At 39.4% G+C, this 20,976-nt stretch overlaps 1 protein-coding gene across 1 annotated transcript in view; it reads left to right on the top strand.

Annotated features, from left to right (window-relative positions):
* SH3TC2 (SH3 domain and tetratricopeptide repeats 2) overlaps positions 1–20,976 on the top strand; it is a 122,650-nt gene that overhangs the window by 22,681 nt on the left and 78,993 nt on the right. Inside the window, exons 2-6 of the mRNA XM_007943588.2 lie at positions 5,096–5,191; positions 10,487–10,614; positions 13,949–14,054; positions 18,741–18,884; positions 19,917–20,118. Of these exons, the coding sequence (XP_007941779.1) occupies positions 5,096–5,191; positions 10,487–10,614; positions 13,949–14,054; positions 18,741–18,884; positions 19,917–20,118 (676 nt within the window). The remainder of the gene's footprint in view (positions 1–5,095; positions 5,192–10,486; positions 10,615–13,948; positions 14,055–18,740; positions 18,885–19,916; positions 20,119–20,976) is intronic.

Raw genomic sequence — 20,976 nt, 5'->3', positions numbered from 1 at the left:
TCTAATTGTTGGAGATGTTCATTAAAATGTTTATTTTGACTCTTTCTTCTTTTTTGATGTGTGTATTTATTGCTATAAGTTGGCCTCTGATCACTGCTTTTGCTGTGTCCCAAAGATTTTGGTATGTTGTGTTTTCATTCTACTTTGATTCAAGGAATTTTTCAATTTCACATTTTATTTCTTCTCTTACCCAGTCTTTCTTAAGGAGTGTGTTGTTCAGTTTCCATGCGTTTACTCTTTTTCTGTTGATATTCCTATTGTTGATTTCTAGTTTGATAGCATTGTGATCTGAGAAGATGTTTTGCACTATTTCAATGTTTTAAAATTTGTGAAGGCTTGCCTTATGGCCTAACATATGGTCTATCATGGAAAATGTTCCATGTGCACTGGAAAAGAATGTATATTGTGCTGTTATTGGATGAAGTGCTCTGTAGATGTCTACAAGGTCAAGTTGGTGGATTGTATTGTTTAGCTTTTCTGCATCTTTGTTGAGTTTCTTTCCAGTTGTTCTATCTTTTCATTGAAAGTCGTGTATTAAAATCTCCTGCTATGACTGTGGAGTCATCTATTTGCCTTTTCAAATCTTTTCAAGTCTGATTTATGTATATTGGGGCTCTTTCATTGGGTCCATAGATATTCATTGTGGTTATATCTTCTTGTTCAATTGTTCCTTTAATATTATACAATGTCCTTTCTTGTCTCGTATGGTGGTTTTTGTCTTAAAGTCAATTGGATCAGAAATTAATATTGCCACTCCTGCTCTTTTACAGTTGCTATTTGTTTGATATATCTTTCTGTAACCTTTGATTTTTAGCCTATTTTTGTCTTTGTCTCTAAAGTGTGTCTTTTTTAGACAGCATATTGATGGATTTTGTTTTCTTATCCAATCTGCAACTCTCCATCTCTTGAGTGGTGCATTTAATCCATTAACATTTAGTGCAATTATTGATGAGTATGAATTGGTTGCTGTCATTTTGTTATGAGTTTTTTCATGGTGTCCCTGTTTTTTTTGTTCCATATTATTTTCTGTGCTGAGCTCATTATGTTTATGAATTGTGTTATCATATCCTTTGTTGCTGTTGTTTTAGTATTTGCTGAATATTTACACTTGTCCTCTTATTTATTGTGATGTGAAGGTTTATCATTTTCCTTTGAGGTTACCTGTGATTTATAATTTTCTCCCTGAGTTTGGAATAGTCCATTCTATCTTGTAATTCTCTTGACTTCCTCACCATTCAGAAGTTCTGTAACTACCAGTATTTTCCCTCTTTTTGGTTTGTAGTTGTCCTCACTTGCCATTTGATGTCTCTGGTTCCCTGTTTACAATCTTGTAAGCTCATTTTACTCTTGATGTGTCCATAGCTGTGGTTTCTGGGTTATTTCATGTTGTGTATTAATGGTTGGTTGTTGTTTGCTATTTTTGGTTCTCTGTTCAAAGGACTCCCTTTAGTATCTCTTGTAAGGTTTGTCTGGTTTTAACAAATTCCCTTAGTTTCTCCTTATCTGCAAATCTCCTAATTTCACCATCATATTTGAAGGATAATTTTGCCAGGTATATAATTTTGGTTGAAAATTTTTGTCTTTCAGGGTTTTATATATACCATCCCATTGCCTTCTTGCTTGCATGGTTTCTGCTGAGAAATCAGAGCTTATGTTTACTGCTTATTCTTTGTAAGTAACGTTTTGTTTTTCCCATGCTGCTTTCAAGATTCTGTCTTTGTCTTTGGTATTGATGAGTTGGATGATGATATGCCTTGGTGATTTTCTTTTAGGGTCTATCTTGTTAAGGGTTCATTGGACTTCCTGAATGGATATATTCTCATCTTTCATTATATCAGAGAAGTTCTCTTCCAACAAATCTTGGACAATTTTCTCAGTGGTTTTCTTTTCCTCTTCCTGTTCTGGAATTCCACTGACATGTAGGTTATTCCTTTTGATGGTATCCCACATGAACCTTAGGCTTTCTTCATTTTGTTTTGATCTTTTTCCTGATTGATCCCTTTCCATAGAAGTATTCAAGTATTTGTCTTCAATCTCATTAATTTTGTATTCCATTGCATTAATTCTACTCCTTTGCCCTTTCAATGTGTTATCTATTGCTGATAATTTAGTATTAATCTTCTGTATTTCTATCTATAGGTTTAGAATCATTCCTAATGTTTCATTTATTTTGTCATTTTGTTCTTGTATTTTCTTCCAAATTTCTTCTAGGGTTTTGTCTGTGTTTTCCTTGGTCTGTTTCTCAATCCTTTGAAGATACCTAAATATATTTCATTTGAATTCCTTACCAGAGAGTTCCAATGCTTTTTCATCCTCAGGGATGTGTTCTGGGTTTGTATCCTGATCCCTTGTTTCCACCACTTTGTCTTGCTTCTTTGTGTGGACTGTGATGGTCTGTTGTCTCCATGACATTGTGACTTTGTTGTATTTAGATCTTTGTTAACTGTTTGTGAAGAGCAGCTAAGGGTGAGCCAGGCTTCTCTTGGTGGTTGTTTATTGTAGGCCCATTGGTGGAGAAGGAGGTGATGACTCTCACTCAGTAAATGAAGCTGGAGGAGGTGTGGGCCTAGTTATGTTGTATGGGGACTGTTGCTGTCTACCACTCAGTTAGACAAAAATAACAATTGAATAACCATCTAAAAAGTAAAAGCAAATGCACAAAAAATACAGCATGTAATCACACAGGAACAGTAAGCAAAAAAGAGAAAAGGGAAAAAAAACAAAAACAAAACAAAGCAAAAACCACCACAATATCTAGAGAGAGGGCAATAAGAGAAAAAAAAGTAGAGAGTGAGAATTATAAAGGAAAAAATGGGAAAAACATGAAAAGAAAAGCAAGGAACAGGGTTACCCACAAGAAAGAAAGAAAGAAAAAAAAAAAAAAAATTGGAACCAGCAACAGGGAAAAGAAAAAAATCTGAAAACAAAACCTGGGAAGGGAAGAATAAAGAATGATAGTAAAAAGGACAAAAGTAATAATAGTAGTAGTAAGTTTAAAACAGACAAAAACAAACAAACTAAGAAAAGAAAAAAGAAAAAAAAAAAAAAAACTGGACAAGGAGCACAGGTCACCCAGCCTCCATGGAAACACACAGACTGGGATGGAATTCCTGCCAGCCTAGAACGTGGATGGGAGTGAGGAATGGCTGAACCTCCATTCACCAAGAGGATGTGGGGTATAAGAGTAACAAGGAGAATGTCGCACCTTTCTAATAGTCTGTGCATCCATGATGTTTTTGTGGTTCCCAGCAAGCGGAGCCTGTTCTTAAGTCCCTGGAACCTGTGAGAACGTTGTCACTTTAAATGTTCAAAATGGTCAAGCTGCTTGTAAACATTTAAAATGGCTGCACCCTCTGGACAGGCAAAAGTCTGCAACTCAGCCTGCCTTTCTTTTCTCTGCTTCCCCTTTTATTCCCCAGTCACCAGAGCAGTCCTCCATGTAGTCCCTGGCTAGCAGGGTTGATTTTTAGGTTAATTCTTAGGTCCTACCCCCACTTGGCAACATCCAACTGTCTGTGCTGTCAGGATCACTGCCAGACTGCAGCTCTGTATGTCTCCTTTTTTGGTATTTTCATGCAAATTCTGCTAGTTGGAGTTTAGTCCACTTCTATATTCTTCCCTTCAAAGCTCAGGGATCCAGGATTATCTTCTGGGTCTGTGTTAATTGATTCCCCTTTTCTTGTTGAAGAGGGTCTGTGCAGTCTTTCTGCCTATTCTGCCATCTTACCAGAACTCTCTCTATCTCAGTTTTACAATGGAAGAAACTAGGAGGATTTAATGAGTGACTCACAATTAGTGGTAGTGTTGAGATTCCCAATTTGCTTATTTAGGACCAGGTAATCTGACAGAAATGGTTAAGGACTTGATGAATAGTTGAAAGGTTGGCAGTTTGAACCCACCCAGAGATGCCTTGGAAAACAAGCCTGATGACCTGCTTCTGAAAGATCACAGTCCTGAAAACCCTATGGAGCAGTTCTACTCTGCACACATGGTGGGGTCACCATGAGTCGGGATTGACTCAATGGCAACTAACAACAAAAACAATGCTTATCATGGAGGCCCTGGGTGATTAGAAGTTAAAGATTGCTAACCAAAAGATTGGTGGCTTGAGTCTGCTCAGAAGCACCACAGAAGAAAGGCCTGGAAATCTACTTTTGGAAAATCAACTATTATGAATACTATAGAGCACTATTCTATTCTGACACACATTCGGTCACCATGAATCAGAATGGACATGACAGCAACTTTTTTTTAAAAAAAAAATGTTTATAATATTCTGACCTCCACAGTGTAGTCCTTGAGCAGTGTCATAGGCAAAAGAACACAGTCTAGCAACCAAAAATAATGTGTTAAAGACTCGAGGTTTCTTGATGTGTTTTGGGCACATCACAAAGGAGGTCTACACTCTCTAGCAATACTTGTGGAGTCCCCTCTATTCTTATATATCCTCTGTCTCATACTTTGTGGCTGTAATATCTTCTTTCTTTTCAGCTTTCTCCCATATAAATAACCTCCTCTACATCCTTAACCTATGCCATGATGTTCTTTCTTCTCTTTTTCATTACAACTCTACAGCTTCCAAAACAGAAAATGTTTTTAGAAAGCTGGGGAGGAGAACAGTCTGAGATAGTACACTATTTAGTGGGCAGAGAGGATAGTCTGGGAACAGTCACACAATTTTAGGCCATTACAACCATACACCAGCCATCATCCTAAGGATGACACTATCCATCACTCCAGCCCTTGTGTTATCTGCCCATTGACCATCAACTGTTAGACCCATGATAATCTGTGTAGTTTCCAAATACATTGAGCCCTTACAATGCACAAAGCCATGGGCTTCAGTTTGACCTAAGGATAGGGATCTGTTTTTTAAGAAAATGGGGAAACCCAGGATGGATTGAGATCAAATGTATGCCAGTTCTTTGGTCACAGTTGAGTACTCAATAATCATAAGGCAGTGGTGATAGTAATTACAATTCTTCCATGCCACCAGCCCTGGAGAAAAATTTTCACTTGACCATAACTTGCAGTCCTTGCTTACAACTAGCTTTGGAACAGTCACACAAATGATCTTTCATTTTATCTCCTTCAGGTAAAGACACTTCTTCCAAGGATCCAACCATATCGAGTGAGTTTATATCATCTGAATGCAAGGAAAAATGTTTCCTTCCACAGAACATGAGTCCAGGTATCTACATCCCAAAAATAAGCACTAATTTATTCATACCTTCCATGAAGAATTTTGCAGAAATCATTTTATATCTGTCATCTGCAAATTCTCTTCTCATCCCTTTAGTGGCTGTCACCAAATCCATCGTTGTAGGCATTACTTTGACTGTGTCATTCTCTTGCTCACAAATCTTCCATGTCTCTCCATTACCTTCTATGGATCTTCATTGTCTCCATTTGTGTTGTTCTCCAATTATAAGATTAATTTAAACCTTCACAAGCTGGCAGTCAAAGCTATTCACAATCTGACACTTATTAGAAGCTCCTTACATATTTACTGTATTAGTGAAAATATATTATCTATTAGATTTTAGGGAGCTCTGGTAGCATAGTGCCTAAGGCCCTTGACTGCTAACCAGAAGGCTGGCAGTTTAAATCCACCAGCCACTCCTCGGAAGGAAGATGGGGCAATCTACTTCCATAGTGATACTGCCTCGGAAGCCCAAGGAGGGGTCGCTGCGAGTCTGGGCTGACTCAATGGCACATAAGAACAACAACATTAGATTTTAAGGTATAGAAGGTAGGGGTAATATTTTTTTTAAAAAAATCAGTGATATGCTCTACAATCATGGGTGAAAGAAGGGCTGTTTATGCACAGGGAGACAGCTCAGGGGGCAGCAGTGCATGGAGGGATAGACACAGGGAAGAGATAACTATCAGGAGGAAGTGGGAGGGGAGCTGTTGCATTGGGGTAAATTGTAGTCAATGTCATGAGACAATGTGTGTGTGAACTGCTGTGTGGAAAGTGAATTTGCTCTGTAAACTTTCACCAAAATCACAATAAAAAAAAAAAAAAAAAAAAAGAGAAGAAAAGAAAAAAAAAGTGATACCTTCTAAATTATACCTAAGACAGTTATTTGTTTATAGTTGGTTCTCAGAAGATGTTTGATAAATAAATACACAAATAACTGAATGAATATGTGAAGATCACTTTTGGATTCTATATTGTATCTAGCATGTTACCTTATATGTAGTTGATGCTCAATAAATATTTGTTAAATAAATGGATAAATGAATGATTGCTTGACTCCAACCAAACCAAACTCACTGCTGTCGAGTCGATTCTCACTCACAGTGACCCCCATTGGGTTTCTAAGGCTGAAAATCTTTACAGAAGCAGACTGCTCCCATCCTTCTTCTGGAGAGCAGCAGGTGGGTTCAAACCACAAAATTTTGGTTGGCAGCCAAATGCCTTAACCACTACACCACCAGAACTCTTTGAATGGTCGACTATATAGGGTGCAACTGGCTAAGAAAAAGTACATCTGTCATTAACATTGATGACATTTTCAGAATCAGTGGTTGTTGTTGTTGTTATGTGTCATCAAGTCGGACCTGACTCATAGCAACCTCTCCTTGGGTTTCTGAGGTGGTATCACTACAGAAGTAGATTGCCCAACCTTCCTTCTGAGGAGTGACTGGTGGGTTTGAACCACTAGCCTTCTAGTTAGCTGTCAAATGGCTTCAGAAGTAGTAAAGATTTTTCAAGTAATGTGGAAAAAATATCTTATTTTCAATACACATCCTTCACAAGGTGCCCCTTAGGTGACCTCCATGAAGAGAAAGTTATCATTGGAGGAAGCTCCACCTGAGCTGAACCCTGTGCCAGAAACTCTGGGGACAAACTTGTGGAAGAGTCATTTCTGTTGTGTGGTAGCTGAGACCACCTTTGGTGACAAGTTACACACCAAGCATAAGCTAAATGATCTACCCAAGGTCTCATCCTCACATGCTTACCTTCATGAGGTGCCACCCAAATCCCCACTTATTGGTTGTCATCAATTTGGTCCCTGACTCATGGCTACCCCACGTACAATGGAACAAAATAGTCCTGCCTGGTCCTGAGCCATCATTGCTTGTTTAAGTCCAGTTGCTGATTAGACAATGTCCCATCAATCACTGGTTGAGTTTTGGAAGTAAATTGCAAGTCTTTCTTCCTAGTTCATCATCTGGAAGCTCTGCTAAAACTTGTTCAGCATCATAGCAACACACAAACCTATACAATGAGATTCAATGGTCAGGAATTGAACTTGGATTTCCGCCATAGAAGGCAAGAAGTCTACCACTGAACCACCATTGCCTCAATCTCCATTTAGCAGGAGGGAAACAGAGTCTCAGAGAGAGGCAACTTATGGCCATAGCCATAGAGTAAATACCTGATGAGGAAGGGAATTAAGGCCAGTCCTTGTTCCTAATCCTGATGCTTTATCACTCCTCCCAAATGTACTTCTCAGGGATATGAAATACAGGTTTTTGAAAAAGATTTAACATTATGCATGCTTTTAAGCACACAAACTATGCAGATAGATATCACATACATGTCATACCAGGTTCTTTCTTCAGTTTCAAATGTTATCAAACTGCTTGCAGACAATGAGAACATCTTCCCTTTTAATTTCTCACAGCTGTGAAGAAGTGAATCTGCTCACTTCTCTCTCAGCTTGGATCATTGCCCAAAAATGTGGAATCACCATCTGTGGTCTCATGGACATGGTGGAGTCAGCATTTTGCTTTATCAGTGCATGAAGGGCAATGAACAAGGGGTATCTGTAGGTGAAACCAAACTGACGAGAGGCTGAACTTGTCCATCTTTCAGTATTTTTCATCATAGTGCTGTTTCCAGGAACACTATGGAGTGAGGAAGGGAGACTTGGCTCCCCTACCAGTCTCTCTTTAATACAACAGAGCTGGAGGAAGACACAAATAATCAGATACAGCACCATGATTACAGAGCCAGTTTTCAAAAGGATTAAAATGTAGCAAGATATACTTCTCACTACAATGAGTGTGAACCTGATTTATTCTCCCCACATATGATGTAGAGGGCCCTGCAGGATTGGACAGTGGACCAAGGGCTCTGTTTTGAGCATGTTGAGAACTCCAAAGCGGTTTGTTTATTTAAATCTAGGTCTTTTGAATTCCATATAAATGGATTCACATGGATGGCAAGGAGATTCACATGGAAGTGGCTATCAGTCATTAGGGGCAATTCCAAAGGATTCCAGAGAGGAGTTTGGATCAGGCTTTGGAAGGATGGAGAGATGGAGAAAGGAATCACAGTGTCAGTAAATAACTAATAACTCCCTGCTGTAGAGTCGGTCTCTACTCATAGTGACCCCTCCTTGGGTTTCCGAGGGGGTATCGCTACGGAAGTAGATTGCCCAATCTTTCTTCTGAGGAGTGGCTGGTGGGTGAACCACCAACCTTCTGGCTAATAGTAAAATGCCTTAGGCACTATGCCACCAGAGCTCCTTTATCAGTATCAGCCAAGGTCAATACAAGTGTGGCCAGATGCAGGCAGCCGAGAGCAGCAATTGCTAGAGCACTTGGGGACAGATGATGATGCATGAGCCAATGTTTAATGTGTTTAGTGAACATTCAAAATGTACTAAACACTGAGGAAAAAGATTTATATGCATAATCTCATTTAATACACCTTTTAAAAGTCTCTGTGGGGTAGGTAGTACAATTGCTAACTTGTTAATGAAACAAGCAAAGTATGTATACTAAAAAAAAAACAAACTCACTGCCGTTGAGTTGATTCTGACTCATAGCAACCCCTCCTTGGGTTTCCGAGGCAGTATCTCTATGGAAGTAGATTGCCCAGTCTTCCTTTCAAGGAGTGCCTGGTGGGTTTGAACCACCAGCCTTCTAGTTAGCAGTCAAATGCCTTAGGCACTACACCGCCAGAGCTCCTAAGCAAAGTATAGACAGGTAATTAATTATTTGGGGTGGCACAGTTAGCTAGTGGCAGAGCCAAGCCTGGAGCCCCAGTTTGAGTGACTCCCCCTCTTCTCAGCTTCATCTTTGTGTTGTACCTCCATCTAGGCATTAGTGTGCAGTGAGGCTACCAGATAGGGATTTGGGTTGGGGTTGGGGTTGGGGTTGGTTGAATGAAGATGCGTTGGAAAAAGAACCAGGCAGAGGCTTAATGGGACAAACAACCAACCAAACATCACATCAAAGTCAGGCCAGTCAAGCACATAGTGGAGAAGCTGGTCTTCAGCCACAGCATTTTCATTATTACTAGGTTTAATACAAATCTTTTAAAGGTTAGAGTAAAGGTCTGCTTTGCAGATTCAGGCCAGCATGATAGGAGCTCTGATGTGGCAAGAATTTCCAAAGGCCCTGACAAGTTAGAGCTAGAAGAAAGAGAGCTTTGCTTATCTAGTCCAACTTCTGGGTTTCATGTGTTTGATAATTACAAATGCATTTGCTGGTTTTGTCTAAAGGAGACACATTGCCAACTGTAGCTTCTCCTCATGATGCTATCCACAGATCCACCCTACCCTCCAGTTGCTGCATTACTCTGTCTCATGACCCTATTAAAGTTTTTCTATAGGATCTTTCTCCACCTGAAACTATTGTGTTGATGTAAATGGTTACTTGCTTATAGTTTTTCTTTTCCAGCTAGAATATAAGCTCCACGAGAACAGGGAGCATGTCTACCTTGTTCCCTGGTATATCTCCAGCAACTAAAACAGCTTCTGATATGCATAAGGTCCTCAATAAGTGGTGTTGAATGAATGTGCATTGTGAAGAAATTAAAGATAGAACTCTGTTTCAACCAATTACCCTAGCACACATTAATAAATATATTAGCAGGATGAAACAGATACAAAACACATGTGTGAATGTATAATGCATACAAGTTTATGATGTCAATTATATACTATATATTTTGTACATAAATACATTTCATTAAAATAGATAAAGTAATATTCATTCAAAATTTTCATAAATCATTCACAGAAGGAAATACATGTCCTAGCTTGTTCTGTGTCATACCACCACATCAGTGCCAGGCAGTGTGGGAGTAAACCCTGTACAAAGCAGAAATAACCAACATGGAATTCTAGAATCTTCCCAGTCTTCAGATTTTTTAAAATTTTTATTTTCTCTTCTCTTTTCTGGCCCTCAGATGATCATTAAGACAACTTCTAATCTCTAATTAGGAGTTCTGGTAGCGTACTGCCTAAGACACTTGACTGCTAACTAGAAGGCTGGCGGTTCAAACCCACCAGCCACTCCTCAGAAGGTTGGGAAATCTACTTCCGTAGTGATACCACCTCAGAAACCCAAGGAAGGGTCGCTATGAGTCGGGTCCGACTTGATGGCACATAACAACAACAACAACAATCTCTAATTAAGGAGGACATCAAATTAGAATTTAGTAAACACATGTGGGAGACATTGGGGGCTTCCCTTTTCTTGCATGTCCTGCCTGATCCTTCTCCCTCTATTCTTTTTTCAGATCTGACGCTCTCTTTCTGTGTGAAGAGCCGCTCCAAAAGATGTGTAAATGGCCTTTTGCAGGAAGCTGCCAGGAAGAGGCTCTGGGCTCTGGAGAATGAGAACCAGGAGGTGCAGGCACTGTTTAAGGTAAGCTTTGGGAGAATATGTGTAAGCTTTGAAGATAGAGCTTTGTATTTGCCTTCTACAGGGTTCCTATCACATAGAACATGCCTGGAACAAAGTAGGCCCTCAGGAAAACATCTGATTGACTGAATGAAGGATTATATACACGATCTCTTCTTAACAAGAATGGGTGGGAACTTGGAATAGGGCAATCATCTGGAGTGGCAGAATCAGAGAAAGCTTTGTTTCAAATCTGTCACTAATACTGTGTGACTTTTGGCAAATTAATTAAAATGGCAATCATTATAACACCTACCTCACTAAGGTGTACTGTCTAAAAGTACCAATAGTTGCCAACCAAAAAATAACAACAAATAGAACCCACTAGCTGCCCCCAGAAGAAAGATGGGGTAATCTACTTCCATAAAGATTTACAGCCTCAGAAACCCAATGGGGGTCACTATGAATTAGAATTGACTTGATGGCAGGTGAGATTTTTTTTGTTTTTTAATTAGAATGAGAGGTGGAAAAGACAACAGATAAACTAATTCTTCATCTTTCCAATTAGGTAGATAATAACTAGGTCTCTGGGTGGTGTAAGTGTTTTGTACTGGGCTACTAACCAAAAAGTTGGGGCCTTGAATCCACCCAGAGGCACCATGGGTAAAAGCCCTGACAATCTACTTGTGAAAAAATCAATCACTGAAAACCCTATGAACCATAGTTCTACTCTGGAACACAGTGGGGTCAACATGAGGTGGAATCAACTCCATGACAAAGGGTTTGGCTTTTGGTTAGATATATCTGAAATTGTGAAACCAAGGAAGAAGGGTATGCTGGATTTATTTACATTTTGAGAAGTATTTACTGGAAGAACTAACATTTGAAAGATAAAAGTTATTGTAACCGGAGATGGAAAAGAGAATATTTCTTCCAGTAATAAGCTAATATATTCTAATGCCTTTTTGTTTTGTTTTGTTTTTTAAATAGTCTCTGTATTAATTTGATGCTATTTAAAAAGTACTCTAGAAATCTATCATGTGACCAAAAAATAGTGTCTGGTTTGTTGGGAGGAATAAATGAGATAGCATCTGGAGAGAGACTGGGCGCCCCCAAATGGTATGTGCTCCATTAATAGTAACTAAAACCAAAAACAACCAAACTCACTGCTGTTGAGTTGGATCCGACTTATAGCGACCCCTCCTTGGGTTTCTGAGGCGGTATCACTACAGAAGTAAATCACCCAATCTTCCTTCCTAGGAGTGGCTGGTGGGTTTGAACCGCCAGCCTTCTGGTTAGCAGTCAAGTGCCTTAGGCACTGTGCTACCAGAGCTCCTAATAGTAGTGGAGGGGTGTTTTAATTTTGTTTGTTCAATCTCTGGAACTCAGGAACTTGGAGTCGTTGGCTACTAATTGGTAAAGTTTCTTCGGGAGATCTGGTGGTGTAGTGCCTAAGGCACTTGACTGCTAACCCACCAACGACTCCTCAGAAGGAAGACTGGGCAATCTACTTTCGTGGAGGTACCATTTCGGAAACCCAAGTAGGGGTTGCTATGAGTCACAGATGACTCGATGTCACACAGCAACAGCAAAGTTCCTTCAGTTTGCATGGTCTTTGGCACCGGCAGTTTGGATTGAGAATGCTGGCCAATCGGGCAGAGACTTGGGTTGGCAAGCTTATGGGCAGGACTGAGACAGCCTGAAGTTGATTGAGTCTAGGATCTCATTAGAGCTTGACAGCTCAAGAGCAGGTGACCTTCAGCAAGTGACTTAACTTCCCTGTCCTGGCCTTCTTGATGGTGAAGCAGAGATAAACCATTTTTAGATCCAAGACACCCCTGATTATTAAATGCACTATTATCTTATGTACCTCTAAGAAAGAAAATATGTTGCCAATCAAGTATAAGGCCATGCTTCCTTATTTTATAGTTAAGAAATAGTTAATATCATAAAAGTACATCTCAGGATGGATAAAATACTGTAATGAGTCTGCCTTCATAGTATTGTTGTGAGAGTAAAATGACATATTGTTGACAGAGCTCTTGATGATGTGTTTGGCGTGTAGTCACCTCTTTGTAAATCCATTTTACCCAGCAGCCCTTCCTGCATTACCAGGATCTTCATGTTCCAAGGATGTGGGTCCTTTGGAACCCTGGTGTGCCATCTGTTCCCCAGAGTTCTGATCTTGCCGAACTAGGGGCTTCTTTGCTTGGATGCCATTATCCTCTTCACCCCCAAGGGTTTTCTCAGAGCAGGGTGCCATGGTTAAATCTCTGGTACTGGGACCTGGCTTTGGAGAGAGAAGGGACGTTTGGACTGTGGCTAGTTGTAACAACTCTGGAGGTTTGGGAAAGCAGCAGAGAAAGATTTCAGGAGATAATCAAATCTGGGCAGTGATGTGGATCTGTTTTTTCAGGTATAAAATATAGACATTTGCAGGCCTCTTCTTGCTCTGCTGGTGAGCATAAAAATTGGCACAACCTTTCTGGAGGGCAGTTTGCTCTGTGTCTAAGAACTAAAAATATGCATATCCTTGCTCTCCCCTACTGCGTTTCTCAGAATTACTTTTGTCAATGCAATCAAGGATGTGCACAAAAATTGAACCATAAGGATGTTTATCACAGTACTGTTTAGGATGTTAAAAATTTAAAACAATCCAAATGTCAAACTAAGGGGAAATAATAGACCACATTATGTTACTGCAACAATGGTATATGTAATCATTAAAAAAAATGTAGACTATATAATGAAATGGGAAGTGGTTCATACACCATTGCTTAATGACAGAAGAAGATTACACTATAATTTATGAAGTATGCATCTATTAATATAAAATAGTTACATAGAAACTCATATATCAGAGAAAAAGACTCCAAGTTATACATACAAGTATTAACATTGATGAGCTCTAGGAGGTGGGATTATAAGTGATTTTTATTTTTGTGTGTCCTGATTTTTGTTTGTCAGCATTATAAAAATATTTATTATACATAGATTCACAATCAAATTTGCTTTTAAGGTGCCATCCATGGTTCACCCCTCTCCCTACATACTTTTATTTTTTTTCCGCTTGCACAAATGATAGTCTCCTGTGCTATATCCTGGTTTCTTTTTATTGCTGCTGTTTTCCATTTATCAGTATATATTTGGAGCTTGTATCAGTACACAAAGAACTCCTTATTATTATTTTTTTTAATGCCTGTACATATCATAATTTTAGGTTGTTCCCTAGTTCTAATGTGTGATATAAATATCAATGCCAAAATCAATACAGCTTTACAAGGCATTTTGTATATAAGGGAGATTATTAGCAGGACACTCCTATAATCCCAGAATGATGCATTGTTCTTTCACTCAGGATCTTTCAGCAAGGTTGGTGAGTATCCAGTCCCAGAAGTCCCAGTTCCTCATCACCTTCAAGACCATGGAGGAAATCTGGAAGTTCTCCACTTACCTGAATTTAGGTATGATGTGAGCAGATGTGCAGAGGAGCAGTTACTTCACAGTTCAGCCTATTTGTAGAGCTTGATATTAGGACTTGATCTGACTCTGATAATTAAAGAAGAGTTGTTGTTGTTGTTATGTGTCATCACATCGGACCTGACTCATAGCGACCCCTCCTTGGGTTTCACTATGGAAGTAGATTGCCCAACCTTCTTTCCAAGGAGTGGCTGGTAGGTTTTATCCTCCAGCCTTCTGGTTAGCAGTCAAGTGGCTTAGGCAATATGCTACCACAGCTCCCAATTAAAGAAGTAGAGCCTTAAAATGGATGGCTAACTTTTGAAATATCATAAACTGCCTGGAATGAAATCTCAAACAAATGTTAACTATTACTCTAAAATGCCACATGAAGAAGTTGGCTTCCTTGTCTTCAGGGAGATTCTTGCTTATGAGATAACCAAGAAATTAGCAAACATTTATTGGTCATCTACTAAATTCAAAGTACTTAGATGTGAAATTGACAGTTAAATAAAAGAAAGAAACTAGTCTTGAGTAACATCAAAATTGTCGCTGTTGTTAAATTGGTTCTTGACTCACGACTGATCTTGTTGATCTTGATCTTGTTGTTTCATAGGGTTTTCATTGGTTGATTTCTTGGAAATAGATTTCTGGGTCTTTCTTCCTAGTCTGTCTTAGTCTGGATGCTCTGTTGAAACTTGTTCAGCCTCATAGTAACACACAAGCCAGCCTCCTAGCTGCTCAAACTAATTAAGTTCCGGAGATTTTAACTCATGCATTTGGAAAAGTATCAAAGAAGGAGATAAAGAAATTATTGGTCTGTTGCAGCCTGAGGCTGCACTGTTTTCCAGAAGATAAAAAAAGATGTTGCAGAATATCACCAGTACCACTATGGTAAGAAAGAGTTCCCTTCTCCAGGGAAAATAATTTGAGATAGGGAAGTTATGATTACAAAACAAAACCAAGCAAAGCGAGGGGATGGCCTTTGTTCAATACACATTTTACATATTCCAGAGAATGCTGGACTTACAGGAAGAGATGTTGTACATGGGTTGGGGAGTCAAAATGCCTCACAGTTAGAAGATGTAACTTCTCTTGCAGACTTGATGATATTATGGCCACTACACATCTCTTGAGAACATTAGAGATCTTCACTAGTTAAAATGAGGTCCAAGGCCCAGCAGCATTGACATCATGTAATACTTGTTAGAAAAGTTGAATCCCAAGTCCCAACCCAGACCTACTGAATCAGTATTTTCAGTTGATTTGTGTACATATTAAAGCTTGAGAAGCACAATTATAGAAGATACACAAGGTCTAAATCAGTGCAATGGACAATAAGAATGGAAAGAGACAGGTTTTCACATCTTAACAAAGATGTGAGTTGCTATGAGTCTATTTTGACTTATGGCAACCCAAATATGTCAGAGTAGGACTGTGCTTCATAGGATTTTCAAGGGCTGATTATTTGGAAGTAGATTACCAGGCCTTTTCCCAAGGTATCTCTGGGCGTACTCGACCTCCAGCCTTTCAGGTAGGAGCCAAGTGCATTACCGTTTGTACCACCCAAGGACTTCTTTTATTATTATTATTATTAATTTTTATTTTTTAAATTTTATTTTGATTTGGGTGAAGATTTACAGAGTAAATTCACTTTTCATACAGCAGTTCACATATACTTTGTCTCATGTCATTGACCAAAATTTACAATGCAACAGCTCCCCTCCCACTTTCTCCCCATAGTTACCTCCTCCCAGTGTCCATCCCTTCATACTCTTCTGCACCCTGAGCTATCTCCCTGTGCATAAGCAGCCCTCCCTTCTACCATGATTATTCTCTCCAGGGTGTGTGTCTACTTGAGGTAAATGTTTAACTCACATGTCTGTACTTTGTTTGGCTGGAAACCACAGGTGTGGGTTCAATTCCAGACCTGAAGGGCAGCTAGGGGCCATAGTCTCAGTGGTTACACCAGGCTCTATTGGACCAGCAAAACTGGTCCCCACCTTTTTTTTTTTTTTTTCCAAATGATTTTGAGTTTTGTTCCATATTGTTCTCCTTCTCTATGCAGGATCTCCTACATCCCTTCCAAGTGGATGACAGTGGTAGCCGGGCACCATCTAGTTCTTCTGGTCTCATAGTTGTATAGGTTGCAGATCGGATGGTGTACCAGTTGCTAGGACTGATTGTTTCCATTAATTTTGGTTTTCTTCTTTCTTCTTGATGAGGAGAGACCCGTTGTTGCATCTAGATGGCAGCTTGCTAGCTTTTAAGATCCCAGTCGCTACTAGCCAAAGTAGTAGGTGGAACAATGTTTTGTATAGTATGTTATGCCAATTGAGCTTGATGTCCCCTGTGACTATGGTCCCAAGCCCGCAGGATCAACTACTCGGTCCCTCTGGGTAGCTGGCTGTGACCAAGCAATGACCATAACCTTGCCCCTTGTCAGCTCTACTATACACCTGGGAATTCTGATCATTCACATGAACTTATAGGCCCATCGTCTGCCAACCCTATATATGATCTTGGATACACTCCCCATTTAGACATACCTAATTGTTTAGCTTGTTCACCTATCTATCCGTCCATATACCCATGTTTGCTTTCACTGACAACTCAGTACTATATATGCAAAGGGGTTCATATTTGTTGTCTGTACTGCCCATGTAACTCTCTATGTCTTTCTCATCCTCAATGCTGCCATATTGGTCACTCCCATTTGGTACATTGCTCTTCTCTTCACCCAAATCAATATTTATCTCTATCTATCTGAAAGTGTTCCCTCCCCTCCCCTCCCACCCCTGGTAACCAACAAAGAAAATGTCCTCCAATAGATAAACCTTTCCTTAACTTTTACAATAATGGACTAATACAATATTTGTCCTTTTGTGACTGACTTATTTCGCTCAGCATAATGTCCTCCAAGTTCATCCACGTTATGCGGTGTTTTGCAGATTTTACATTATTCTTTAGTGTTGCATAGTATTCCATTGTGTGTATGTACCATAGTTTGGATATCCATTCCTCAGTTGTTGGACATCTAGGTTGTTTCCAAGTTTTGTCTATTGTAAATAGTGCTGCGATGAACATCGGCATGCATATATCTGTTCTTGTTATGGCTCTCACTTCTTTAGGGTATATACCTTGTAATGGGATGGCTGGGTCAAATGGTATTTGTATTTCCAACTTTTGAAGGAATTGCCATACTGCTTTCCACATGGTTGTACCATTTGACAGTCCCACCAGCAGTGTATGAGAGTCCCAATCTCTCCACAACCTCGCCAGCATTTGTTATTTTCTGTCTTGTTGAACTTTGATACTAGTGCTGGAGCAAGATGGTATCTCATTGTTGTTTTGATTTGCATCTCTCTAATAGCTAATGATCATGAGCATTTCTTCATATGTTTGTTGGCCGCTTGAATATCCTCCTTGGTGAAGTGTCTATTCATGTCTTCTGCCCATTTTTTAATTGGGTTGTTTGTCTTTTTGTTATTGAGGTGTTGGAGTGTTCTATAAATTCTAGAGATAAGTCCCTTGTCAGATATGTTATTACCAAATATTTTTTCCCAATCTGTAGGTTCTCTTTTGACTCTTTTGGAGAGGCCTTTGGAAGCACATAAAAATTTAATTTTTAGAAGGTCCCAATCATCTGGCTTCTCTTCTGCTGTTTGTGCATTTTGAATTATGCTTGATAGTCTATTTATACCATATATAGGGCCCTTAAGTTTGACCCTAAATTTTCCTTGAGAAACTGTATAGTTCTATGTTTCACATTTAAGTCTTTGATCCATCTGGAGTTCGTTTTTGTGTGTGGTGTGAGGTACAGATCTTGTTTCATTTTTCTGCAAATGGATCTCCAGTTTTGCCAGACCCAAGGACTTCTTAACAAAGAGAGGAAGCCTAAAAAGAAGCAAAATTTCAACAAAATAATTCATGCTTATGTTGTTGTTGTTATGTGCCATCAAGTCAGATCCGACTCACAGTGACCCCTCCTTGGGTTTCCGAGGCAGTATCACTACGGAAGTAGACTGCCCCATCTTCTTTCCCAGGAGTGGCTTGTGGATTTGAACCACCAGCCTTCTGATTAGCAGTCAAGTGCCTTAGGCATCATGCTACCAGAGCTCCCCATTCATGTTTATAGGGGTTTAAAATACTGTAGATAAATTTTTAGAATTTAGACAGTGTTTCAGTCTTAAAAAGGGAGAGTTCACTGGACTTTGGGTGAAGGGGAGTGTTAGAGAAGGTATGTTGAAGTAAATCCTGAGTCTTTTGTGGGTCAGGGAGAACCTCTGTAAACATTGCATCAGGGAATCCTGGAATTTGAAACTTTAAGGGGGGACCAGGAAACCCTACACTCAACATTATAAACTTGGATCTTCCTCTCATGGATGCATTAGAAAGGTGAATTGGATTTGGTCATTTCACTATGCATTTATGGAGACCTACATTATGTTGAAAATAGCAAATATCATTTAAAAACGATTTGTATTTCCCAACAGATGCTAAGAAAAATTCATTTACTCTAGAAATTTTCTAGCAGCCTTCCCCCATCCTCTTCCAGTTCCATTTAGATGGGGTCAGACTTGAAATTGAGATTTCGGAAGGAACCTCAGAAAGGAGCGCTCACACCCTTCTATGTTCAGCTAATGCCAGAAATAATTTTATTCTGGAATCTTGTTGGCTTGACTCCTTAGGTTATGTATCCACCTGTCTGGAGCATCTCCTTTTTGACCACAGTTATTGGCTCAACTGCAGGTTGGTGGAAGATACAGAGATCCAAGTCTCAGTAGATGATAAGCATCTGGAAACAATATACCTGGGACTCCTGATACAGGAAGGTAAGGATGGGGCTCTTCTCCAGGTATTTATTTTCAGAGTCCCAAAATAACCAGATTAGAAAGGGAGGAAAAAAAAGAATCATTCAAATGCGAACATGTTCATAAATGAACTGACATTACAAACATCCCTCTCACTTTGACACTGACATGAATAGCTGTGTTGACCCATCCTGCTGATTGATGTTAGAACCACCTGGGAAATTTTAAAAAGATGCTCATGTGAGGCTTTACTCAGGCCAGTTAAATATTCAGAGGTGGGCTCCAGGCTTTAGTAGTTTTAGAAAGTTGCCCAGGTAATTATAATGTGCATTCAAGCTTAAGAATCATTTTTCTAAACATATGCTATAAATTGACTGTAAAATAAAATTGCAAATTTTGTGAAACCTGAAGGATTTGTGAAATTGAGGAAAGTGATGTTGGGGAACTGCTAGAAGCACCTGCCAACCTGTTTACATGCCAACTGTTACAAGCAACCTGTTAACAATGGAAGTGGACAATCCTGCTGAAATAATAGACATATTGAGAGATTGATTTGCATAAAGCCTTAGAGTTTTTTTTTCAAAAATGATTCTTTTTATGATTGCAAAGCACATATTATATAAGAAAGAAAAAATTTCACACTGTGCTATTGTAAAATTTAGATGGAGAGATGTTCACCCAAATCAGCATAGTACATTCTCTGTTGGTTCTAAGATTGAGTGTGAGGTTGCAATGATAGCTTAAGTTCTGTTCAATCTAAATATATTTTCATGAATGTTTGTTTCATTTATTTTCAAGGTAAAGTCACAATCAAACTTTATTTTCATGAATACTCAAGACATTTTGGTGCCTATTTTAAATGAATCCCCTCTAAGTGGCTTTTTCCTGGTACCAGTTTTCCTGTGATCACAAGGACCTCTTGTAGTCTCTCCTGGCAGACTGTCTGTCCTGGGGAAGATAAATTTTGGGGCTCTGAATAGACACAATACATTGTGTGATAATCACAGTCACTGCCTGCTACTCTTTGGAAAGGGCTTTTCTCATTATCTACAGGCCACTTCTTCTGCAGAGCTATGTGCTCAGTGGCTCAGCCAGTCGAGAAGGAAGGGGAGTGTTTAACATTTTGCAAGAACGAGCTAATCTCTGTGAAGATCACTGAAGAGGAGGCTGAGTGGGAAGGTGTGTCCTTGGTGACGAGTCAGCGGGGCCTTGTGCCCATGTCAGCCCTGGAGCCCCTGATGCTCCCTTTCCACCAGTGAGTAACTCCCCACCTTATGGAAGAGGGTCCCAGAGCAGCTGGAAGCCCTGCACTGAATCTGAGTAGGCCTGGTTCAGATATCTGCATCCAACCCACCACTTGCCTTGGAGTCAATTCCAAATCATGGTGAATCCATATATGTCAGAGCAGCACTGTACTCCATAAGGTATCAATGGCTGATTTTTTCAGAAGTAGATCACCAGGCCTTCCTTCTGAGGCCTCTTTAGGTGGACTCAAACCTCCAACTTTTCAGTTAGCAGTTGAGCTCATTAACTATTTGTATCACCCAGGGATTCCATGGACATCCAAGATGCAAGGAAAGAATAAAATCTGTGATTTTAAATATTTTGTTATTCTAGTTAAGGTTTACGTAATTTGATGAAATGGTAGACAAACTTTAAATTTTAGATGAACATTATAAGAAATTATGGCACATGGCCTCTAATACATTTCTCAATGGCTGGACTGGGAACCACAATTAGATTGGGGATTTTATTACAAGTTCAAACCCTTGGACCCTCCTCAGACCCACTGGGTCAGAGTCTCTCTTCAGTGGTAGGTTGAGTTCAGAAATCCACATTTTCAATAAACTCCCCAAAGGACTATTTTTTATATTAGAGTTTGAAAATCTCTGCTGGAAAATATCATAAACTTCAATATATAGAGTGATAATAAACATCACAGGAGGCCAATGACCCATGTGTGTGATTCTGACAGAGAATCTGACAGTGAGAATGTAATGGGATCATTTGCTAGTTATTTAACTGACAAACTAATTGCAGAACAGGAAACATCCCAGGCCTTCTGAACGTCTCTCCTTTCATGGTGCCTGGCACAAATTGAGTTCTCAATAAA

This window comes from Orycteropus afer, unplaced genomic scaffold (assembly GCF_000298275.1).
Source record: "Orycteropus afer afer isolate SDZICR_OR568_19922 unplaced genomic scaffold, OryAfe1.0 scaffold00110, whole genome shotgun sequence".
Taxonomy (NCBI): Eukaryota; Metazoa; Chordata; class Mammalia; order Tubulidentata; family Orycteropodidae; genus Orycteropus; species Orycteropus afer.
The sequence above is the reverse complement of the archived record's forward strand: the minus strand, read 5'-3'. Positions and strand labels throughout refer to the sequence as shown.